At 44.3% G+C, this 23,478-nt stretch overlaps 1 protein-coding gene across 4 annotated transcripts in view; it reads left to right on the top strand.

The window, feature by feature from the left end:
- myo3a (myosin IIIA) overlaps window positions 1–23,478 on the top strand; it is a 36,763-nt gene that overhangs the window by 9,137 nt on the left and 4,148 nt on the right. For all 4 annotated transcript variants that reach the window (XM_054765223.1, XM_054765224.1, XM_054765222.1 and 1 more), the window contains 32 exons: window positions 34–217; window positions 295–429; window positions 4,679–4,783; window positions 4,934–5,033; window positions 8,724–8,800; window positions 9,589–9,734; window positions 10,720–10,785; window positions 10,876–11,031; window positions 11,207–11,248; window positions 12,511–12,601; window positions 13,023–13,139; window positions 13,228–13,332; window positions 13,445–13,528; window positions 14,981–15,183; window positions 15,306–15,404; window positions 15,492–15,606; window positions 15,959–16,085; window positions 16,546–16,756; window positions 16,832–16,979; window positions 17,582–17,735; window positions 17,813–17,901; window positions 17,966–18,095; window positions 18,239–18,321; window positions 18,505–18,546; window positions 19,077–19,154; window positions 19,223–19,428; window positions 19,502–19,613; window positions 19,713–19,875; window positions 19,952–20,038; window positions 20,104–20,227; window positions 20,364–21,462; window positions 21,537–21,681. In XM_054765223.1, the coding sequence (XP_054621198.1) occupies window positions 50–217; window positions 295–429; window positions 4,679–4,783; window positions 4,934–5,033; window positions 8,724–8,800; window positions 9,589–9,734; window positions 10,720–10,785; window positions 10,876–11,031; window positions 11,207–11,248; window positions 12,511–12,601; window positions 13,023–13,139; window positions 13,228–13,332; window positions 13,445–13,528; window positions 14,981–15,183; window positions 15,306–15,404; window positions 15,492–15,606; window positions 15,959–16,085; window positions 16,546–16,756; window positions 16,832–16,979; window positions 17,582–17,735; window positions 17,813–17,901; window positions 17,966–18,095; window positions 18,239–18,321; window positions 18,505–18,546; window positions 19,077–19,154; window positions 19,223–19,428; window positions 19,502–19,613; window positions 19,713–19,875; window positions 19,952–20,038; window positions 20,104–20,227; window positions 20,364–21,462; window positions 21,537–21,681 (4,807 nt within the window). In that variant the 5' untranslated portion in view covers window positions 34–49. The remainder of the gene's footprint in view (window positions 1–33; window positions 218–294; window positions 430–4,678; window positions 4,784–4,933; window positions 5,034–8,723; window positions 8,801–9,588; window positions 9,735–10,719; window positions 10,786–10,875; window positions 11,032–11,206; window positions 11,249–12,510; window positions 12,602–13,022; window positions 13,140–13,227; window positions 13,333–13,444; window positions 13,529–14,980; window positions 15,184–15,305; window positions 15,405–15,491; window positions 15,607–15,958; window positions 16,086–16,545; window positions 16,757–16,831; window positions 16,980–17,581; window positions 17,736–17,812; window positions 17,902–17,965; window positions 18,096–18,238; window positions 18,322–18,504; window positions 18,547–19,076; window positions 19,155–19,222; window positions 19,429–19,501; window positions 19,614–19,712; window positions 19,876–19,951; window positions 20,039–20,103; window positions 20,228–20,363; window positions 21,463–21,536; window positions 21,682–23,478) is intronic.

Here is a 23,478-nt window from a genome sequence, read left to right as displayed (position 1 = left end):
CCTTCTTGAGAGTTTGAACGTATTCTTCCGCAGGAGATCGCTCCTCACAATGTTTCCAAAGTCTGGGAAATCAATAGTCTTTGACAACTTTCCCGATCCCACCGACACCTGGGAGATCATCGAGACGATCGGGAAGGGGACCTACGGAAAAGTCTACAAGGTGCTCAACAAAGCGGACGGCAGTAAAGCAGCAGTGAAGATACTGGATCCTATTCATGTGAGTGTCATGTGACCAATATCGGACCAAAAGCCCAAATAAAGTGTGTCCTTTTCAACATTGATGTCGTTTTGCAGGACATCGACGAGGAGATTGAGGCAGAGTACAATATCCTCAAGGCTCTCTCGGACCACTCCAATGTCGTCAAGTTCTACGGGATGTTCTACAAGAAGGATGTCAAATGTGGAGATCAGTTGTGGCTGGTGCTGGAGGTAAGGAACTCCTGTTTATAGTTGCTGTATATTTGTTAGCTAGCAGGTTAGTTCATGGGGACTATCGTAAGACGTAAAGGCGCACCTTCGTCCAGATCTGCACCAAAACGGAAAGCTTGCAAGAGCAATACAACTCAGTATCGCATCTAGAAGTTTATTGCGGGGGAGGAAATGGGACAATAGCAATACCACTAAGCCTTACCCGTCAATAGTTTACACTAAGTTGCCCATTGAATGAGAAGGTGTCCCCAATATAGTCAAAAGCCTCGTTTACTTGTGGACAGATGGTCAAAATGCACACTCTTGTAAAACTACCAGTGTTTGTGTGACCCATGGCCTTGATCCGCTGCACCCTCGGTTAACGCTTGCTTCATGGCGTGCAGACAAAGCGTGCACGCGTGCAGATTAAAGGTCCGATTGTTCTTCACTCCACGTCTGGCCAGCTTTGTGCAGCCGTGGTTAAATCTGGCTGCAGATTATGTAACTGTAAGCCAGGCATGGGGTGGAGGTGTGTGTGTGTGTGTGTGTGTGTGTGTGTGTGTACAAAGTTTACCTGTAGGCTACCTGGGGGATTTGTTTTCAAGCCAGTTGGCACCATGGACGTGTTTGGAAGGGGAAAGGCGGCAGCTCGTGTGTCATGGGGCTCCCTGCTGAGAGCGGCAGAGTGAGGATTTCTGTGTCCAAGACTTGTCGCGGCCAATTAGATGATACACCTGCAGATTAGAGGCCTGCATGGCCCGCTTTTTGCGATAGAACATGTCAACTTGAACACAAAGCATCAACTGGCCAACCTCACGTTTGCTGTTCATGTAAAAGTTCAAGGTGGGGAGGGGTTGAGAAGAGACTTACCTCCTGCACCCCACGTCTTCATCTCTCATATTTCATCTCCTGCTGTGGCGCCGGTGAAATGTCAAACCTGTAATGGAGGTCAACCGCAGAGCAGAGACGTGTTTGTTGGGCTGGATGTTGCTTTTATTTGCCTTCTTTGTGGTCTGTGTGTGTTGCCGCTGTGATAAATACACCTGCAGTCATCTGGTGAGGATGATTGATGGAGCACGTCTGCAAACATGGAGTTACATTTGCGTTCGCATTGCTTGAATTTGAATTGAAGTCGCATTTTCAGTGTTTGGTGCACTCGTATAGGTCTAAGGCAGGGGTTTCCAAACATTTTCTAGCAAGGGCTGCATAGAGAAAAATTGAAGGATGCCAGGGACCACTTGTGCATTAAAGCTGCTAAAAGCAAAGTACAGCAGGTCAATATGTGCTAAGCTATCCGAACAAAGCACCCACATCGTAGCTTTGTGTTAGGTGTCAATGCAAAATAGTGTAACATCTTATCATACAATAACAATACATTATTTTTTATTTTTTTTTAATGTGCCGTGGTCCATTTTAATACAAAAAAAAAAGTTGCCCTTGCATCACACTTTTGTTTACGCCTGCATGTAACCCATAAGATATGCAACCTCTCGTCTTCTATAGAATAGAACTTTATTTGCTGTTTGCAACCCACACCAAGTAATCATCAATGACCTTCTGGCACGCTCCATCTAGAAAAATGGCTACCTTGAGATATTTTGGTTTAAAGGTGGCAGAGAGGTGCCTGTGTGTGTGTTTGCATCCCTTTCCCACTTCATTTGCATGCTCATTCCCAAACTTTCCCTTGCAAAAAGTTTGCAACGTAAATCTGCTGGTCTAATCCTGAAGCAAGTGGCTGAGGCAGTGTTCTAGAGTACATGCACGTGGGGTGTAGTGATGATGAAGAGGAGGAAGCAGCAAGGTGGTCGCTCTCCATGGATACTGCCCCTCCTTCCCCTTTTTTCCTCCCCGAAACACTCATTTCCCCCCCTTGAGCTCTGCTGAGAGGGGCCGGCTCATTAACAAGCTGCATCCTCCACTTTTGTCAGCTTTTGCCTTTTTTGTCACATGCTCACTCAGGAAGCAGGGCACTTTCATGTGTCCATTGCATGCCAATTTAGTGGGCGGGCAGCTGCAAAGTGCTTCAGAGAAAGCAGGGGTGGGGGGGGGACTTTTTTTGTATTATTCGGCAATCAGAAAAGGAAAACCAAATGATTTACATGTGCATATCAAGGGACTGCTTCCAAGGAAACGTTAAAAGGAGGGCAAATAACCAGGCTTGGCTTTGATGAGGTGCATCTTCTCCGAAATGCTAAAAGTCACAGTGTTAAACATTTGTTAGATGACAATCCTGGAGTGGGGGGGACGGGTGAAACTCTGCCAAGATCGAATTGTCGTGCTGAAACAAACAAATAAATAAAGCCCGCTGGTATTTAACAAATAAAACACAAATAAAAAACCAGGCAGTAGTATTGGTGCATGAAAGATGGATATGGATGAGTCAATGTTTCATCTTGAACATTTGTTTCATCCACTTGTGCTACCTTGATCAACGGAAAGTTCATTTGCATGACTAAACAAGCACCTGACCTCATTAGTGATGGAGAATATGCCCCTCAGTATTCAATGTGTGCAAACCACCAGTCTTTGAAAGAAACATGTAAGATGATGCAACATGGACAGCAGGAGTTTTCACACAAATACGCCTCAATTGTATGTTTAACGGCTGGAAATAGTTGTAAAGTTGTCAGTGTAAAGACGTCAAAATGTGTTTTAATGTCCAATTTGTAAGCTAACCCCCACACTGCGGAGTGCTCATGGAGCATCGTTTGCCCGATTTTCACACGTCACAGTTGTTACCTCAAAAGATGTCTTTTTTGCTAAAAATGTTAATTTGAAATGTTTTCCTTCTTATTAGCATTGTAAGAAGGGACTTTTTTTTTTTTTTGGGTGCTGATACAAATGTTACCCCCAAAGGTTATTTCTTCTTTGCTGTCACATTATGCAAAACTACCAAACCCATTTCAATATTTTCCCCTTTCTATTCACACTATAAGAAAGGACATTTTTTGGGTGCTGATACAAATGTTACCCGCAAAGGTTACTTCTAATTTGCTAAGATTATACAAAAACTAGCAAACCAATCCCAATGTTTTACCTTTACTATTAAAATGGCGACAAATGACTTTCTCTTTGGGTGCGGATACAAATGCTAGCCCAAAGATTATTTCTTCTTTTCTGTAAGATTCTGCAAAAACTACCAAACCAATTTCAGTGTTTTTCCCTTTTTATTAATATTGCAAGAAATGTTTTTTTTTTTTTTTTACTGCAGGAAAGGACTTTTGATACAAATGTTACCCAAAAGATTATTTCTTCGTTACTGTAAGATTATGCAAAAACTACCAAACCAATTTCAATATTTCTTTTCTTAACATTGCAAACGAGGACTTTTTTGAGTGCTGATACTTTTGATACAAATGTTATCCGCAAAGATGATTTCTTCTTTGCTGTAAGATTATGCAAAATTGACCAAGCCAGTTCCCATTTATATACAATATTTCCCTTCTGTTAACATTTCAAGAAAGGACTGGCACTGATCCAAATGAGGATGCTATGATTTAGCTTAGCTTCTCTGATATGTTCTGGATATGCATTAGCACCGCAGGGGATCTGTTTTTATCCCCAATAACCTCACTCTGCACATGTATTGGCTAATTATTATGCTTTTGTTCTTCAAGAGCGGGAAATGTATGTAATTATAAAAGAACAAGCCCATAATGAGATACAAGCAAAGTTTCCCCATCTAATCAAAAATGTTTTGGAGTTTTCCCACCCATCTGGAGCTAAAGATGTTCATTCAAATGCAAAATATGCACAAGTCCGTGTTGACAAACAAATGCGCTCAAATGCAGAATGTTGGCATCTCTGCTCCGCTGATTGACACCACGAAGTGTCTTATTTTCCCTCCACCTTCAGCATGTCCCAAAGAAAAGCTGTAAATGAGGGGTTATTATCGTTGCCAAGGCAACCTAATGGGTAATTTTCTGTCATTTTATGAGAGGGTTTGTCGTTGACGGTGGTGGAGTCAGACAACAGTCGATAAACACAGATGCATGGGGAGGAACCGGGCCGCACTGGCTTTTAATCTTTTGTATGATTTATATAATAAAAAACATGTCAGTTTGCAGATAGCTGTCTAATATTTGCCTCGCTTAGTCATCAGATTATTGACGTCGGGAATTTTCCCACTAAGCCGACTGTGAAAAGATAAGCAGTGAGAATCGTCTGATCAAACCTCCTTGTCGGGCCCGCCTGATATTCCTGGAGATTTTTCCTCACATTGTTCGCCCAAATCGCTGATGCATGTTTTTCTTTGTCGTTTCCTTTGTAGCTCTGCAATGGCGGCTCTGTGACGGACCTGGCCAAAGGCATGTTGAAGAGGGGGGAGCGGATGGATGAAGCCATAATTGCCTTCATCCTCCATCAAGCCCTCATGGTGAGGTTTCAGTGTGGATCCTCCCCAAATAGACTCCGTGAATGAAAACAGTAAAAACGGTATCATTTAGAAAGCAGGTGCTTGTCAAAGCTGTTAACCTCTCTCTCTTTTGTGTTTTTTATTTCCCCTTCCCCCTGCAACCCTTAAAAGGGTCTCCAGCACCTGCACGTCAACAACACCATCCACCGGGATGTCAAGGGGAACAACATCCTGCTGACCACGCATGGCGGCATCAAACTGGTGGACTTTGGTATGCGTCTTTCGTCTCTCTTACTGGTTATCGTGACTGGGGGTCAATGCCGTTAGCTTCGGCCAAAGCCATTGCGCTGCTAATGACTTTTCCGAGTGGTCCTTTTTTGTCCCTTGAGGTACAATCTGCAGTAATTTACCCCATAAGAGCCATTTGTTGTCCTCCATGGTTACTGTTTGTACCTTTTCCAGAAACAAACATGGAACAGTCAAGGTAAATTTTACACAAGCAAACATTCAATATGATGGAAGCCCCTGCCTTTAAACATCCCCAATCACCCTCCCCACCCCCAGAAAGAAAACAGCTGCCTGTTTTCATTCTAGCTAAAACCCTTCCAGTGTACACACATACAGGTGTGCATTTAGGCTGCAAATTGTGACTTTCTCTTAAAACCTTTTTTCCCCCCTCCCTTCCTTAACAGTGAAGTGCACATCTATCTCTTTTATATAGACGAGTAAGAGGGGGAGGGGTTAATGGAGCCGTTTAATATGTGAATGTGAAGTTGTTCTTCATCCTGCTCTCAAAGCCTTCCGGAGAAGTCCGTCACACTTCTTTTTTGAGTGCCAAAAATGTAGACAGAGGGGCACATTACTCATCATGCTAAGTTCCAGAAAGGACGTAGTTGATTTATATGCAAATCCATTTTTTCCAGATTTAAACTGAATTAACAGTGCAAAATGTGGGTGAGCAATTGCTGTTCTCATCCTAGACACAGAAATAGTTGGGAACAACAACGGTTCTAAAAGACTATACAAGACTGTTGTGTAGGCAAATTGATGTGCAATTACGTCACTATACACTCTCTGCATAATTATTATTATTTTTTGCTTAAATGTATTTTGGAATATGATCAAAGCTGGCAAAAAAGAAAGCGGGTATATTGCACAACACAGCAGCAACAGAACCGATGCTGTAATAGCCTTAAGCAGCAAGCTGCTGGGCCACCATTAATAATGCTAATGAGTTCATTGTAAACAGTACAGCAAGTGTAACAGGCCGACATCTGAGTAGCGCAACCGACATGTTAAAGCACATGCAGAGGTAGATGAAGCTGATTATGATAACTCAAATGCGGCTGCTGCCATCTTGTGCTGTTAAGTTTTTAAAAACTACATCCAGAGGTTGCCTACAGCCACAGCAGTTTTTTCAGCAAGTTAGAGACCCCTGTGGAGGAGACTACATTGAATACTGTGTTAATTGGAGCATTTACTCTATGGTATTTCCGACACCCCAGCAGTCTTGAACGCATCAGGGAGAAGAGGCGAGGATTGAAGTAATCATGAGAAGAATAAAATGCTGTCTTCTCAGCACAGTGCTAACGTTTTAGCCTTTTAGCATGATAGCATTCGTGTCCTCGTCATTGCCCAGTCAGCACATATTTGGTTGCTTCCTATCAATGGGAGTTTTGGATGAAAAACTGCCACCGCCGTCCCGACGATATATGAAACGTCCTTCAGCAAGGACGCCGGTGGCAGTGAAGCAGCCCAATAAGGGCGGTGCGTCCCGGGGGTGTCTCCTACCTGCCAGGAAACTGGAAATGGTGCGGCATTGCTCGCCGGCAAGAGAAGCTGACACTGCTGACACTTATCAGCTCTTGAGTCGCGTCCAATCACAGCCGCCAGGACATTTCAAGTCAGCAAGAAGAAATATGTGCAGCCCTGACGAAAGCGTTTATATATTAAAAAAAAAAAAAAAGAGAGAGACAGGGAAGTTGGGGTGGGGTGTTGAACTGCGTCACGGAGGGATTAATCGTTTTTTTTCTTCCCCTGTGGAGGGGCTCGTGCTACGCTAAACAGTCGAGCAGATAAAGCCCCCGCAGTGACTCATCACGAACAAAATAGGAGATGGACTCACTCGGAGCAGCTGAAGGCCATGAATATTCTAATTGGCATTTACAGTATAGCTGCATGATGGTTATGTGTAGATATTTTTATATTTATGTATGAACAACGTGAGGTCCAGCAGGCTGTACAGCTTTGAAAAAGAGTGTAGCATATGTGCTTGTGTGGCGTTTGTACACTCATCAAGAAGAAGAGTGGGTGGATGCGATGAAGCTGTGTGGTTAACATCGCTCTAATCCCCTTAAATGTTTGACACGGTACCATAATCTTCCTCAGTGCGTTGCCTTCATGAGCAATGAGTAACAAGATGAGTCAAGTCGTCTCCAAAGAACAGGACCAGCATCATTGCTTTCATGAACACCCCAGTTTTTTGTATGATTCACTTTTTGATGAAAGTCTTCGGTTTTCGAGCACTGTCTCGACTACCGTACCATATTGTATGTAAAAAGGCCCTGTACTGTATCATTCCGCGGAACCGAGTGCCCAAACAAAGCACTCTACGCGTTGGTGACTCATTGTCTGTACATTTTGCACTGAGTGGGACTGCTAAATAACCCACCTTGGGGCCAAAGAATGTTACGAGTGCCAACAATTTGATAAAGAAGGTGAGAAACAATCTTGAATTCAAGAAATAACTCATTGGTGAAGGTAAAAGTCACCTTAAACGTTCAAATATCCCTTTCATTCATCATTTATATGCATTTAGAATTGTTTTAGGCATGTAAAACAATAATCATAAAACTATACAAGCATGTTCTGTGTTAACTCGTAACTGTGTTAGTTAGCAAAGAGCTACAGAGTCAACCGCCGATGACGTCATAGACGGCCGACCCAGCTGATACAGTTGGACTCATGCAGTGTGTTAATAACGCGCCAAGATGTGTGCCATATTGTACGCTAACTGTAAAATATACGCAAACCGAGGCAACATTTTGGCATAAATTTGTGGGCGCTAACCGACGCACCACTGTATAACTTTTCACAACGTGATGGGTTTCCTGTTGGGCTTGTTTTTGTCGAGCTGGTTGCTTGTTTCAGTCGTGAGACCCGGCAACCTGGCAACAGTGACAAAGCAGGGACCAAAGAATCCTGTTTACTTTTGGGCTCAGTTTGTCTAGGAGCCAAGAAGAGTCCGTTATCAACGGGCTTCACGTGGCACAGGTTCTGAAGAACTAGCAAACCAAACCAACTGACATCAGGACTTCCAGTTTGGGCGGCGGAGCTGACTCCCGCTTCCTGTTTCTGTGTTAGCAAGTTGCTAACAAGGACCTTTTGTGATTAAAAATACATGAGGAACACAGAGTGCAAAATACAACAATGGCATTTGTCCATTTACGTTTTTCACCAAGAAGGCCAAGTGTTCCCAAACAGGAGACTTGAACGATGGAAGATGGTTTTCAAGCTCTGACTTCTCCTTGGCACTGTTGCGAGCTGACTCACACCAGCCAAAGGCTGGGCTGTGCTGTACTTGTAAAGTTCTTTTGCTGTATATGTGATCTTCTCTGTCATTTTTTCCCTCTTTTGAGCCCTTCCTGATGCACATACAAATCACTGTCATTTGCACTTGAATCAGAAAACAGTCCGCAATGCTGCGGCTTGAGCTGAGCCAGCTCTTGTGCTCGTCACGTAACGCTGATTTGTCTGGACTCAACTCAAGTCACATGTCAACATGCGCACGCGTTTTATTTGAGATGTTTGTTCTTGTTCTTTGCAATTTAAATCAAGTTCTTTACATGTCAAGTATTCCACTGCAACAAGAGGGATGCATACTCCTTGTTGCCATAGGGACAGATTTTTTTTGCCTCTTTGCTCACATAAGTGAAGTGTGTGTGTGTTGTTTTCCTTGCAGGTGTTTCGGCCCAGCTGACAAACACCCGCTTGAGGAGGAACACCTCGGTGGGAACGCCCTTCTGGATGGCGCCAGAGGTGCGTGCCGTTCCTTGTCTTTCCGCCACATTAGCCTGGAGCACATCCCAGTGGGCCGCTGTTAATAATCGTCAAGTGATAAGGCACTCTCATCATCACTCTTCACTCGCCTAATCAAGCCTGGGCAGCTTAAACTGGCTTTTTTTTTTATACCTGAATTACACAGAAGCAGTCACACCTTCTCACCCGGCGGTTTTATGGCAGGTTAAATGACTGAAGCGTTTGCTAAATTGTCTTCTTAACCACGTGTTACACCGTGTCGGAGTTTAGCTCTCTCTAGCCATGTCCAAAAGGCATTTTTAAATTGCTCTATAAAATTTTAAGTTGCACTAAAATGATGGTTCAGGATTTTGTGATGTTACTCAAGCGATACAGTTGCTCACTATTGCGTCTTAAGTTACGAAGTGGTATTCCGGCTCTGCTGCAGCTCGCTAGATTGTTTTTTTGGTGTATAACTATCTCAGAAACAGATTTACCATCCACAAATGCTTCAAGAGGTGATGTCTTCCACTGTCTTGTGGCGGATGCTGACGTTTATTTGGCCTGCTTTTGATCTCACTGTAAGTTCAGTCATGTAAACAATATTAATGAGCTTAATTTGGAACAGTAGTTACGTGATGCTTGATTATGGTGTGTTCACTGCACTAATTCAGACATTTTGAGGCTATTTAATCCATATCTGATTGTTTTTGCTGTTATTTGGTAATGCGTTGTTGTGCTTGCTTGTACACAAAGGCATTTTTAGTGTTATTCGGCCCAATATGATACAAGTCATGCATTTCGTTTAGGTGATTGCATGTGAGCAGCAGCTGGACTCTACCTATGACGCCCGCTGCGACGTCTGGTCCCTGGGCATCACCGCCATTGAGCTGGGCGATGGAGACCCGCCCCTCTCAGAGCTCCATCCAATGAGAGCCCTTTTCAAAATACCCAGGTGAGCCTCTGTTGCACATACCGCCACTGTTGCGAAATTTGTACTTGAAGTGTCCTGCGTTTTGGAACAAGTGGAAAAATGCACGAGTGTGTGTGATTTCTGGGCTGTTTTGTACCGTCCTCCTGTGTGAGAGCCCCATAAGCACTTCACTGTCACTGTCAGTTTAACAGTGCAGCACTTTGTCACGTCTCACACACACACACACACACACACACACACACACACACTATGCTGGCTGTGGGGCTCATGCTTGTCACGCAGCTTTTCCTGGAATTTGTGTGATGGCTGCAGCAGACCTTCAGGCTTCGCTCGTCATTTCTCTGGTTTTATTTCATCCAGCCTCATCACGGACGCACTTGAGGCATTAATCCACCACCAACACCCGTCCTGCCTAATTCAGATGTGCAAAAAACCCAAAGAAAAAACGCTCTGTTTGATTGACACTGTCAGAATGGTATTAAATGAACAATATGTCTTTTATTGGGGTGCACAGCGTGAATTCTAAGGAGGAAAAGGCTTGCAAAGACACTTCATCACTTGAAGCTTTTAGCCCTAATGACGTACAACATTAGAGCGTTTTGATTGTGTTCTGCATGCTGTAAAAAGTGAATTAATTACAGAGTGGGGGCTAAAAACAACATGGCTGCATAATTTCAGTCGCTGGTCGTGCGTTTGTCATCCAGATAAGAGGAGAGCTTTTAAGCACTCGCAGTGTCTGACGTCTACATTGGACACGTTCTGTGATAAATACAAAGCAGCACGTCCTCTCATTAGACCAATTTATCGCCCCTCACAGCCGAGCTAAAAAAGGTCCCTGGTGCATTAGGACGTCCCCTGCACTCTTGTAAGGCGGACAAAGACATAACAAACCTTGGTGATGATAAATGTGCGTAATTGCTTCGCAGGTGCATGGTGGCTCACACCAGCGTGTCTTTAACAAAAATTAGTCTGTAATCATGCCTCATTTTTCCACTTACTTTGACAGAAACCCTCCACCTACACTCCAGCAGCCGGAGTTGTGGTCTGACGACTTCAACAACTTCATCTGCAAGTGAGCGCTACAAATATTCACAGTGATCCCAGTTTGAGGTTCTTTTCTGACACCTTTCCACTCTTTCTCTTCTTTTTCCCTTTTATTTAGGTGTCTCATCAAGGATTTTGAGCTGAGACCAAACGTGTTGGACCTCCTCCAGCACATCTTCATCAGGCAGACGGTCGGCAGAGAGAAAGTGTTGCAGAAACAACTGATTGAACTCATTGATCTCAACCAGCAAATAGGAGTCATTGAAAAGACGAGGTACTGAACGCTGTGCATGTTTTGGAGACAAGTAGATCATCTTGAGGCACGTTATCCTAAATCCAAGCCCCTCTCAAACCTTACAAAAATACAACAAATTACCAAAAAATGCAGCAGGCTGCATAGCCATAAAGTGTTTTGCCTGCATTGTTAATCAATTTTCTGTCATTTTAAGCCATCACGGAAAAACAGACAGAAGCCGAGACAGTAATGACAGGTAACAAGCACCTACATGACCTCCATATAGGCATCAAAGGCCTGTATGCCCATATATGACCTGTATGTCCCATATATGATCATAATGCCGCAGCAGTAGAAGAGATGCTTTAAAATAGCCAAGGCTTGTGTTGGGATTGATTTTCATGTCCTGATGTCTTCATGTATTTGTTTATTGAAGGACCACCGGATGTATTCAGTTGTTTATCAACCAGAGCATTGAATCATTGCTAATGGTAATGGTTTAGCTTCGGAGTGTCCAAAGTGCAGCCCGTGGCACATTGTAGAAATAAAATGTGGGTGGAAAAAAACAGCAAAAATGGGAAAAATAGAGGAGAAAGGCACAATGTAATTACAAAAAGCTGAAATGTTGATACTAATAACTAATGACTAGGGCTGTCATGAGACGATACACGAGATCGGGCATGTGAAAATGAGACAAGACGAGATTTTAACATTACTTTTAAGTACAATGAAAAATAAATACAAAATATGACCATATATTGCGATCTACTAATTTAATTTCTACTACATTACACTCTTCTGCACTCTGTGTGTATGCTAGCGGCCCCGCCTCCACCCACCAAGACAAAGACACTGTATGAATGACAAAAGGGCTCACGCCGTTCATGCCGATGTTCTATGCAAATGCACAGAGTGAACTCTCTTTCTGCCTGTTTGGAGGCAAGTGACGAGGAAAACACGCGTATGGCAATATATCGAGGCCGGCAAAATGATCCGGTTCATTTTCATTTATTGTGTGATGAATTAGTTTTATTTATTATTGTCCCAGGCCAAGTGGCCACGAGAATGAGGAATCTTGTCATGTTGTAATCTAATCTTGATCTGGTGATACGAGATCTTGTGACACCCCTACTAATGACACAAAACGTTGTCTTTCAATATATATGACTGGTCTTTATAGCGTTTTTACAAAATGGAAAAAAATATATAAAAATACCAAACCGACTGCACCCTTTGATTTCTCAATTTTGCGGCCTTCGGCGGAAACATTTTGGACACCCCTGGTGTATTTGCTTCAAACAAGTTCAGCACACTTGCATTTCCACAATTCAAGTCCGAAAAAGAGTAGAGCTTTTTTTTTAAATGTTGTTGCTCTTTTGTGTCTCAGCAGTTTGTAATGCTCACATGATTGCGATTTATGGCGGGAGTCATTTTATGAAGCTATAGATTTTTTTTTTTGGTCTGCTTTACAGTTGAGGCTAGTGCCTTTTGTAATTCGCTTTTGTGTGTGTCGTACAGGCATGAGCGCATCCACACCAAAAAAGGAAACAATGCAAAGACTGAACCCGATGAAGGGGATGACCTCGCTGCCCTGGAAGTTCTGGACGAGGTGGGAAAGTCAACAGTTGTTGTTTTGCTATTTACTTTGTGTGATTGTGATCATTTTTCCGTGACAATGACAAACAATATTTTGCTCGACGATTTGCTTCCATGCAGCCTTATCCAGTGTAAAAATTCAGAGCATCACCTCTGACAGTAATGTGTGTCAGAGATGATACTGTGAGCAATTCATCAAGATAGTCAATGATGCGGTGGCCGACGGATATTTGCACCATCCTTCACCATGAAAGCTCCACTGAGGGACGCCATGTTGTTGATTTTGGCCGTCTCACTTGACGATGATAACGTACTGACACAAGCGCCGCCACAAGGCCTTGACTTGAGAAAGGATGCAATCTAAAGTGCTGTCTGTGATGTTACTCCTTTTTCATACATGTGTCTGACCTGTTGAGTGTTTTCCCACTTTCCAGGACTCGGTCACTGAGCAGCTGCAGGATCGCTATGGCCGGGATCAGATCTACACCTATGTGGGCGACATCCTCATTGCGGTCAATCCTTTCCATCAAATGCAGATCTACGCACCTCCGGTTGGTTCTTACATACCTCATTCAGTGTCCTCAGTACTTGAAATTGTCACGCACAGCTTGAATCAAGCTTCTCCCCTCTTGGATTTAGTACAGCAAAATGTACGTGGGAGCAAAGCGGACGGCCAACCCCCCTCACATCTTCGCCGTGGCCGACATCGCCTACCAATCCATGGTATCGTACCACTCCGATCAGGTGACTCATTGCATTCAATTTTGCCTCCCCAGTTGTTCCTTCCCCAGAAGCAGACAGTTGTTTTGTCATTTTAACTGATGGAGCGCTGATGCCTGGACTTTGCTGCGTGCAGTGCATCGTGATCAGCGGTGAGAGTGGGGCAGGGAAAACGGAAAGTGCTCACCTGTTGGTGCAGCAGCTCACTGTTTTGGGGAAGGTGAGTCATTGCCATTCTTACTCAGTTTCCAGGGATGGGTGTTTCGCTTTGATTTTCCTAGTATTTCCATCAGTGCTTAAGGATGGATTTAAGGTAATAAATACTACAGTAATACAGTATATTATCATTATTAGGGATGTAACTGTTTAGTTTGCACCGGTGTAAAGAGGGGCGGAGTCACATGGGCACAGATGGATGTGTGAGTTTCGATACACGGAAGCCATAAATGGCCCACACTTGCTTGTGCTGGGTTGGAAACCGTAATTTTCACGTTTCCTTACGCATTCTCACATTTACTTACTGTACTTACACTGTTACACACTGTAGTCTGCAACCATACTTACCACATGCAAAGTATCTCTGTTATCCTGGGTTGTTTCGATCACTACTGAAACTGTTTATTATAATAAACCCACCACACCAAGAGTGTTCTGTTCAAGCGCGTCGTTAAGCACGGAGGACCCATTCCTACCCTCTCAGTGGCAAAGGTAAAAGGAGACCGCAATATTAACAGTACACCACAATCAGGTTGTCCAAAGTGTTGCCAGCGGGACCTTTTCAGCCCACAGTTTTTTTTTTTGTTTTAATTGGCCCTCTGCCTATTCTAAAAATTATTCGTTATTAATGAGATATAATAAAAATTTGGTAAACTAATTTGCTGTGTCACCAGTAACACAAACGTAAGACACGGATGTTTTGTGTACCGCGTGGGAAATTGGTACGGAGCCTTTGTTTTGGTACAGCTGCCTGCTGAAAAGTCTGAATAGTAATACATGTACACCTAATAATCATAATTACAATAAAATACAAGTCTCAGAGGTCCCACAAAAGTGTATTGGAAGTGTGTTGGCCAAAATCTAGCCTCAATTCTGGGATTTAAGAAGTTTAAAAGTGCTTTCAGTAAACCCGACGGAGAAAGCGCAGTTTCATTCAACTTTAAAGCTAATGAGCTGTGTTTGTCCTCTCCTGTCTCCAACAGAGTGTGTGGCTCCAAGAAGTGCTGTTGTGTACTTTTTTGTTACATATACACTGTAACTCCAATGTAATGGATGCCATATACCATCACATAGATGCCATATAGACATCAACAACAACGTAACATCAGAAAGTGGGACAGGAGGCCACAATACTAGCTAAGCTATGTGAGCTACAGTGCTAACATTACACTCACAGTGATATCATGCAAGGTCTATTCACTTAAGAAAAACAAAAAAAATCAAACTTACATCTCCCATGTCTGTAGCTGACTGGTGGGTGTTGGCAGAACTCCGGGTTTTGTTTTAAGATGTGTAGCGAAGCCTGCTTTTTGGCTAAGCTGTCCTCCATGACGTTTGGTGCTCATAAACAGGCTGTAGGTAATTAATAAAAGCCAATTTTGCATAACAGGGGACTTTTATTGTCGTTGACATCTCCATTCAGAGCCAATGAATATACTGTTCATCTGTCATCCAGGCCAACAATCAGTCCCTCCAGGAGAAGATTCTGCTGGTCAACAGCCTAGTCGAAGCCTTTGGGAACGCCTGTACCGCCATCAATGACAACTCCAGTCGCTTTGGCAAGTACTTGGAGATGAAGTTCGCCGCTGGAGGAACGGTAGTGGGCGCCAAGATATCGGAGTACCTGCTGGAGAAATCCAGGGTCATCCACCAGGCGGCGTGAATATCACTTTTTAACATTTAACATTTGAATATATCGCTGCGTAGACATTCCAAATGGAGCCTCTTTTTATTTAAAAATAAGAATTCAGAGGGTTTTGAGTCCTTGTATGTTTCCACAGAGGGGAGAAGAACTTCCACATCTTCTACTACATCTATGCAGGCCTGGCTGACAGGAAGAAGCTCGCCCATTACAAGCTCTCTGACAGCAAAACTCCAAAGTAGCCTGAATGCCTAAACACTGTAATTTCCCTCTCCAAGCGGCGACCCCCATCACCTCGTCTTTGTGCTTCTCCAATGGTGTGCAGGTATCTGTGTAACGACCACATTAAGCTGGGGCCTGACATAGTGAGCAACACCTCCTACAAGGAGCAGTTTGACGCAGTGGAGCAGTGTTTCAAAGTCATCGGATTCTCCCTGGAGGTAAATGCTGCTACCCATACAGTATAACCTTGATGCTCACATTCGTGCACGTTTTCTGCCCACCACGAGGGGTGGACAGACACTTCCAAAAGTACAAAACTTGGTGTGCGAGCCGCTCCTCCCACTGTGCTGGCTAATGAAGCGCTGGTTGCCTCTGGGATGTGTGTGTCAATAGCACTTATTCTTGTCAACGCATGGCAGCACTGGAGGAACATCCCCGTAGTCCTTCTTGTTTTTTCCTAATTCTCACAGCCACTTCATCATTGAATTTATTGACCTTTCATTACCAATATAAGGTGTCATTCACTTTTTTTTGGAAATGCAGCAGTTTTAAATAAAGTTGTCTCTGCAGGAGCTGGGCAGTGTTTACAGTACGCTGGCTGCCATCCTCAACTCGGGTGATATCGAGTTTTCTGCGGTGGCCTCCGAACACCAAACAGACAAGAGCAACATTACCAACATGACCATCCTGGAAAACGGTGAGAATCAGAAAACACCTTGAATATTGCAATTTCATCTGGAGTGTTTAGCATGTATTTCTACTTAAACGTGCAGTATTTGACATGTACCTTTTGAAACTGATCCGATTACATTGTTTGCGCCCTCTTTGCTGGAGGCATTTGTATTTTATTATCTCAACAATTCTGTTGCCGTGTCACTTTACCCACTGTGGGACTAATAAGGGCTTATCTTATCTTAACCCCAATAGAATGGCTGCTGCAGTATTTTCATTTCCCAGCATACATTGTGCATCAGTGATCAGATATTCTACCACATTGTTTGTTATTATTATTCACTAATATAAAAATGTGCTGTGCCTTGCTGTCGCTGGCTATCAGTTTAGTGAGAATAAATGAGCAGAATACATCACACTGTTGCTGTCACAGCCTCAGGATGAGTGCAGTTATTCACTTTTTTTGGGGTCTTGTTTTGCCTCAGTGGCGTCCTTGCTGTGCATCCGCTCCGATGAGCTCCAGGAAGCCTTGACCTCCCACTGCGTGGTGGCCCGGGGCGAGACCATTGTAAGGCCAAACACGGTGGAGAAGGCAGCAGAGGTGAGGGACGCCATGAGCAAGGCTCTCTATGGCCGCCTCTTCAGCTGGATCGTCAACCACATCAACATGCTGCTGCGGCCCGACAGCCACCTCGGGTGAGACCCCGAGTGAGATCGAATGCAGCTGAATGCACCATGTGGTCATCTAATAAGAGCTGTGTCACATTTCAGAGAGGATGACAGGGGCTTAAACATCGGCATCCTGGACATCTTTGGCTTCGAGAACTTCAAGAGGAACTCCTTCGAGCAGCTCTGCATCAACATCGCCAACGAACAGATCCAGTTTTACTTCAACCAGCACGTATTCGCCTGGGAGCAGGTAACTTCAACGGCGTCCTCCAGGGCACTTCAGTACGCATCCGTCACCTCGCCGCCGAGTCATTTCCATCTAAACTAGTTATCATTTGTCACCTGAGTGTGACGGCAAGGATGAAATGCACTGCTGTCTTCATTCTACCTTTATGCAGTCCTCTAGCGGGTGAGAGAGGCGGGGGGTGAGAGGGTTTGCCTCGGGGGAGGGCAAAGAATGGTTTACTGTTAAATTATGTGGTCTCACCCATGGAGAGCGCCTATAAATCATCCTAAACAAGGCTCAATTAGGAGTGGAGGACAGTAAAGCGTTACACTTAAATCCACACTTGGAGTCTTGTTGGCAGCAGGCCTATACATTTGTCCTATACTGCTTACCACATACACTTCAGCATAAGGGAATTGTGCCTAGGTTGATTTATTACTTTCTACAATTAAAGCATATAGATGTTTTATATTCAATTTTATATGCATTAGCTTCCCAGTGGGTTGTTAATGCTAGAATGGACACTAATGTAGCTGAGTCATAAAAGCAGCCATAAGGCTCCAGTATATTCAAGGTAGGTAGCCCCTGATTCATCATCATTGGTGAGCCTTGCGGTCTCTCTGCAGGACGAGTACCTCAACGAAGAGGTGGATGCTCGCATGATCGAGTACGAGGACAACCGGCCCCTGTTGGACCTCTTTCTGCAGAAGCCCATGGGCATGCTGTCCCTGCTAGATGAGGAAAGTCGCTTCCCGCAGGCCACCGATCAGACCCTCGTAGGTCAGTTCACTTCAGAAAACCCTGAGGTTTCGCCTACGTTTTTGTCATAAAACTATGACCGTGTCCTCTTTTTTTAGAGAAATTTGAAGACAACCTGAAGGCCAAAAGCTTTTGGAGGCCAAAGAGGATTGACCTTGGATTTGGTATTCACCACTATGCTGGAAAGGTACTTTAATCGCTTCTTATGAATTTTTTTCCTATCATGACTTTTTTCTTTTAAACTCTTAAAGGTGATCTACAGTGCTGGGGGCTTCCTGGCCAAGAATCGAGATACTCTACCGGCTGACATCGTCCTCCTGCTCAGGTCGTCGGAGAATGAGCTGGTTCGCAAACTTGTCACACATCCTCTCACCAAAACAGGCGAGTATATGACTTAGAGATGTCCAGCAAGGTCTACTGGAGTGAGATGGACACCTTGTCTTATTGTCAAAAATGGGTGGGGTCCAAGCATGGATTTTGGCACGAGTACTTTCTCTTTGTCATCCTCGATGTGTTTTTCTCAGGCAACCTTGCCCACACTAAAGGCAAAGGCATCAACACACTATGCACCCCGCGGACCCCCACACGCACCATCACCTTTGCCAAGGTACGAACACAGCTGCATTATCTTGTAGCGATAAGTGGTTTGTTTTCCGCTGCTCAGTCTCTCGTCTCATTTGCTGCCATTTACTTTATTTACCAAAACTGTGGTCAAAGCTTTTTATTTTATCTTTTATTTTGCTCTTTTTGTCTCCTTTTCCACTGCTGTTGCTGCATGCCTATGGTAAAGATGGGAGTGCTTACCTTATACAGTTCCTTTAATTTCACTGAGGTAACATTCATATTTCTAGTTTACTTGTGCTTTTCTGTTTGCATCACCCTTGGATAGATTTTTTAAAAGAAAGTTAGCTTTGTTAATGTCTCTTGCTTGGTGGATCTGTCTGCTGAAATGCTACTAACTATGCATCATCATCACCTTCTGAATGAACCATTAATGCCCGTGCATTTCGTTTAGCATGTTTAGCATACTCATTGTTCAGTTACTTTTAATAATCATAACAAAGGTAGTTTAAATTATCCCTTTTGTGTGTGTGGTTTATGCTTTTTTGCATCTCTTTTGCAGCTTTCTCGGGATTTGAAAAAAAAATGCTTTCTCGATGTGCCTCTCAGTGACAAAGTACAATACCAAATGGTGATAAAGTAGTAGCTGCTAAGTTGGCCTGCTCGCTAATGCTCTATAATATTAGCTAATCATTTGAAATCATAATATTGCCCCCCCTCCTTTCAGTTAGTGTAGTTATTCAGCAGCCTCAGAGTAAGCGGGGTCGTTTTTTGACAAATTTAACATTTGTGTTTTGTCAGCCGGTTGACCCCGACATGCCTTACCATCCTCGAGAAACCACCAACATGAGGACACAGACGGTGGCATCCTACTTCAGAGTAAGAACGTGTACACTCAATGTCTCCAATATAAACTAAACTACCCAAAGTTATGATGCGCCTACTAGTACTCCCTGATGGATCTATTGTCCAAGATGGTGGCGGGACAGCCCCACTTTGTGCGCTGTATAAAACCCAATAATGACAGACAAGCCCACAAGTTTGACCGGGAGAAGGTTCTGGTTCAGCTGCGATACACTGGCATTCTGGAGACGGCCAAGATCCGCCGGCAGGGCTACTCTCACCGCATCCTCTTTGCAAATTTCCTGAAGAGGTGGTTGTTGTTAATTGCTTTGTCGCATTGGTGGTTTTGTTTGCTTCCGACTTATGAGGCCCGGTGTTTGCAGGTATCACATCTTGGCTTTCCATGCTGACGAGGAGCCAGCTGTGACTCCAGAGACATGCACAAAGATATTGGAGAAGGCTAATCTGGAGAACTGGGCCATGGGGAAAACAAAGGTAGAAAAACTATATGCAGGACAAGCTAGTGTTAAATGCTATGCTGTTTTGTTTTTACCAACTGTATGGCTCAATTGGAATGTTACATGATGTGTTTAGGTTTTCCTCAAGTATTACCACATAGAATACCTGAATCTGATGGTGCAGCAGGCAACGCAGCGCATTGTTCTGCTGCAGGCTTGCGTCCGAGGCTGGCTGGGCTGCAAACGCTACCGCCGGATGTTGAAGGAGCGAGAGCAAGGTGCTCTGGTGCTGCAGTCAGGTTAGTCCACTGTGCATGGTAAAAAAAAAAAGAAAAGAAAAAATAGGGACAATGTCATTCTTGGTTGAATTTCCAGCGTACAGAGGTTATAAAGCTCGAAAGAGGGCCTCTGGGGAAAAGAAAAAAGTGAAGCTGCAAGCCTTCATTCTCCAGTTTCAATCCGGTAAGAACACTCCAGATTGGACGATGGGGAAGCAGCTTGTTTTGACTGACTGTCTTCTTGCTCAGTCTGCAGGGGCTATCTCGCCAAAAAGAAGTACAAGGAGATGGTGGAGGAGAAGCACAAAGCAGCAACAAAGATTCAGGCACACTACCGGGGGCACAAAGAAAGGAAAAGTTTCAAAAGGAAACTGTATGACAATCACGTAAAACTCCTTCATAAATGCTTTATTGTGTAGTGGAAATACGAGATGGATCTCAATTTACTGTTCTTAAACCATACCATGGCACCTAAACAGTACCACTTGAATTCTACCTCTTCTTTCTAGAGAAGCTAAAGAGAAAGCAGAAAATGCAGTGAAATATCAGAATCCACCTCAATCGGAGAACATCTCTCAGGATGTTTTTCCTGCTTCCAATGAAGAGGAAGAATCCAAGGCTGCTGTTGTCCTGCAGAGCAACTTCCGAGGCTACCAGGAGAGGAAGAAGTTTAAGGAGAGGAAGAAGACAATGGCTGGAGCTGAGCTGGAGGTGCCATTAATCTTGTTACAACCTCAATGTGGACAAGGGCTCGTAAGCAAAGAAGATGAAGAGGGGGGAAAGAGTGCAGAGGATGAGGATGAAGACAGCACATACGAAGCCGAGGAGAACGAAGACAGCGACCACACGCAGGTGCCGGAGGATGACGAGACTATAGAAGTGGCAGACGAGACGGAGGTTGAACTGGCTGGAGGAGCCACGCCTGAAGACTCAGGGGTGTTGGAGAACGGAGATGCCATGAGCTCGCAGGAGGAGACCAAAGCCGCTGTGGTGCTTCAGAGTAACTTCAGAGGGCACAAGGAGAGGAAGAGGCTTCAGGAGGAAGGCAAGATCCAAGCAAAAGCAGGTCAGCAGAAAGGTGAGGAAGGAGACTTAGAGGAGACTAAAGCAGCTGTGGTGCTTCAGAGTCACTTCAGAGGTCACAAGGAGAGGAAGAGGCTTCAGGATGAAGGCAAGGTCCAAGCCACAGCAGTTCAGCAGGAAGCTTCAGATGAGGAAGGAGACTCGGAGGAGACCAAAGCAGCTGTGGTGCTTCAGCGTAGCTTCAGAGGCTACAAGGATCGCAAACGACTTGAGGAGGAAGGAAAAATCCCTGGCAGGATGGCGAAAGAAGTCAATGATGATGCAACAAACAAGAACCTAGAAGCAAATGAGGAAGCCTTAACTCCAAACGACATCGAGCTAGAAGTGGCAGAAGACACTGTGGATGTCTCTGATGTTGTGTTGGAACATAAAGCTGATGCCGAAAAAGAGAGACGGCGTGAGGAAGAAGAGGCTGCAGTGAAGATCCAGAGCAACTTTCGAGGCTACAAAGAACGTGAGAAGCTGAAGGCCTGCAAGCAAATGGCGCAGGATGAAGCCGAGCAACTGGAGAGCTTCTCCAAACAGGTCACCTCGTTTTTACCAATCACCACTCTCTGAGAACTTCACCCCACTCACGCACTGCTATGTTTCCCCCACAGATTGCAAAGACTTCTCAGAACTTTGTGGCCCTGCAGCAAAAGTTAACCGAGATTATTCAGGCCCATCAATCAAACCCAGATAGGAACGGCATGTTTGTGAAAGGAAAGACAATCAACGGCTTTGCTCCTCAAATACACAAATCACGTAAGGATGAGATGCTTTGTGGTAAACAATGCAAAGTATTCTACCTGAGAATGGCGGTTTCATGAGTTTGATGCTTTGGACTGATCAAATCACCATTTTAACAAATATCTACAGAAAACATGTTCATTTCGATGATGTTTGTCAAAACAGTGCAAGGTATTTTGTTCTCTCAAAGCCCACCTAGCTTTCAGTAGAGTTCAGTGAGACGCGGCTCTGTCATTTCCTGCCGTATGGAAAAGAAATGTTAGCAAATGAATGTCTACATTTTGGTTCTGAGCCAGTCGTGCTGACAATGTGGGCCCCCACCAGCCTCCATTTCCATACCGCTCCTGTTTTCTCCACAAGGGTAGTGGAGGCCTTTATTTCCGTCTTTCCCGCCGAGGGATGCGGCGTTATCTGCGGCGCATTCTCGTGAGCCTTTGATTACATCGGAAAACCTGTGAAAGTCAAGTGCCGAGGCAGGAAGCGCTTCTCTATCCAACGTGTCATCAAAATAAGTAATTGCTTTTTTTGGGGGGGAAGGTGAGCGCACTGTCAGGGGCGGGGGGAGCAAAATCTGGAACGTCGCCGCCACTCCTGAAAGGTTAGAGCTTCAGAGGACGGTAATAACCTGTGATTGCCTTTTGTTGTCATTGTCATTGTTTGTTTGTCATTTCTTGGATTCTCTCATTTAAAATTGCATTAGAAAGCAATAATGGAGGCCGGCATGTTTGTGTGTCATTCTCACATTTAAATTAGACTTAATAGAACTGCTATTTTCCTGAAAAAGTTTTTAGAGGGGAGGTTTTATGTTTATTTTCAATCTACAATAAACATAAAACAGATTGAAAGTCGTGGAGAATAATATTCGTCTTCATTCACTCCCAGGCGCTACCTATTGGTGCGAAGCATAACTGATCTCTAAAGAAGGTTGCTAGAGCGACAACAAATGCTATTTTCATTGCTTATAAGGCAGCGTTGACACCAGCGTGGCCTGAGGTTGCATGTAAACTTCTGTGTGTTATTTCCCAGGGCTGCTGCTGCTGCTGCTGCTGCTGCTGCAATGCCAGCTCACTTCTCCATAAATTCATGCACATAATAATCAACTTCATCACAATGGTTTGTGACACGCACAATAAACGTGCCGGTCACATTTCTCCTCACAGGAGAAGGTCGTCAAAGCTTAATCACGTTTTGTGACAATTATAGCGGAATCAATTAGCGGCTGTGTGGAATTGCCTTGTGCTTGTTCCTTTGTAATACAAAGTGACCTTTCAGGCAGAGTTGCTCAATCATATTAGAAACTTTTCGCCTGCTTTCGATGGATTTTATTCACCTGTTTTCCCTTGCTTGAACATGATTAATAAAGAGTAACACTGAAAGGTCGCTGTGATATATTTGCAATAACAATGGAATATTGTCGCCGTCCATCACCGCTGACACAAATGATAAATTACAGCACGTGCTCCCGCGTCACGCGTGAATGGCGACCGGCTGCTCACAACCCCCCCTGCTGGGCGCGCTAGGCACAGTTTTTTGTGTGCCAGAGGTTGACCGGCATCATCTCTGTTGGAAAATTCCAACCCGCCGAGGCCTCGAGGTTAAACTGCAGCCTGAATGGAGGGCCGCTCGATAAGCTAAAGGTCGCGCTCGGGTCGTCTCTGCGGTGACCCAGTCGGCCGTAATGAATGAACTTTGCCTCGAACGTGATGATGACCGCTGGTGATGCCTGCATGCTTGAACCTTTCACATCAACTTAGTTAGGGAGAGCATTGTCTTTGTTCAGTGCTAAGCTCAGCCCGCCCGTTTTTAAAGGTC

The sequence above is a fragment of the Dunckerocampus dactyliophorus genome, chromosome 21, assembly GCF_027744805.1.
Source record: "Dunckerocampus dactyliophorus isolate RoL2022-P2 chromosome 21, RoL_Ddac_1.1, whole genome shotgun sequence".
Classification (NCBI taxonomy): Eukaryota; Metazoa; Chordata; class Actinopteri; order Syngnathiformes; family Syngnathidae; genus Dunckerocampus; species Dunckerocampus dactyliophorus.
Note: the sequence above shows the minus strand (reverse complement) of the source record. Positions and strands in the feature narration are given on the sequence as shown.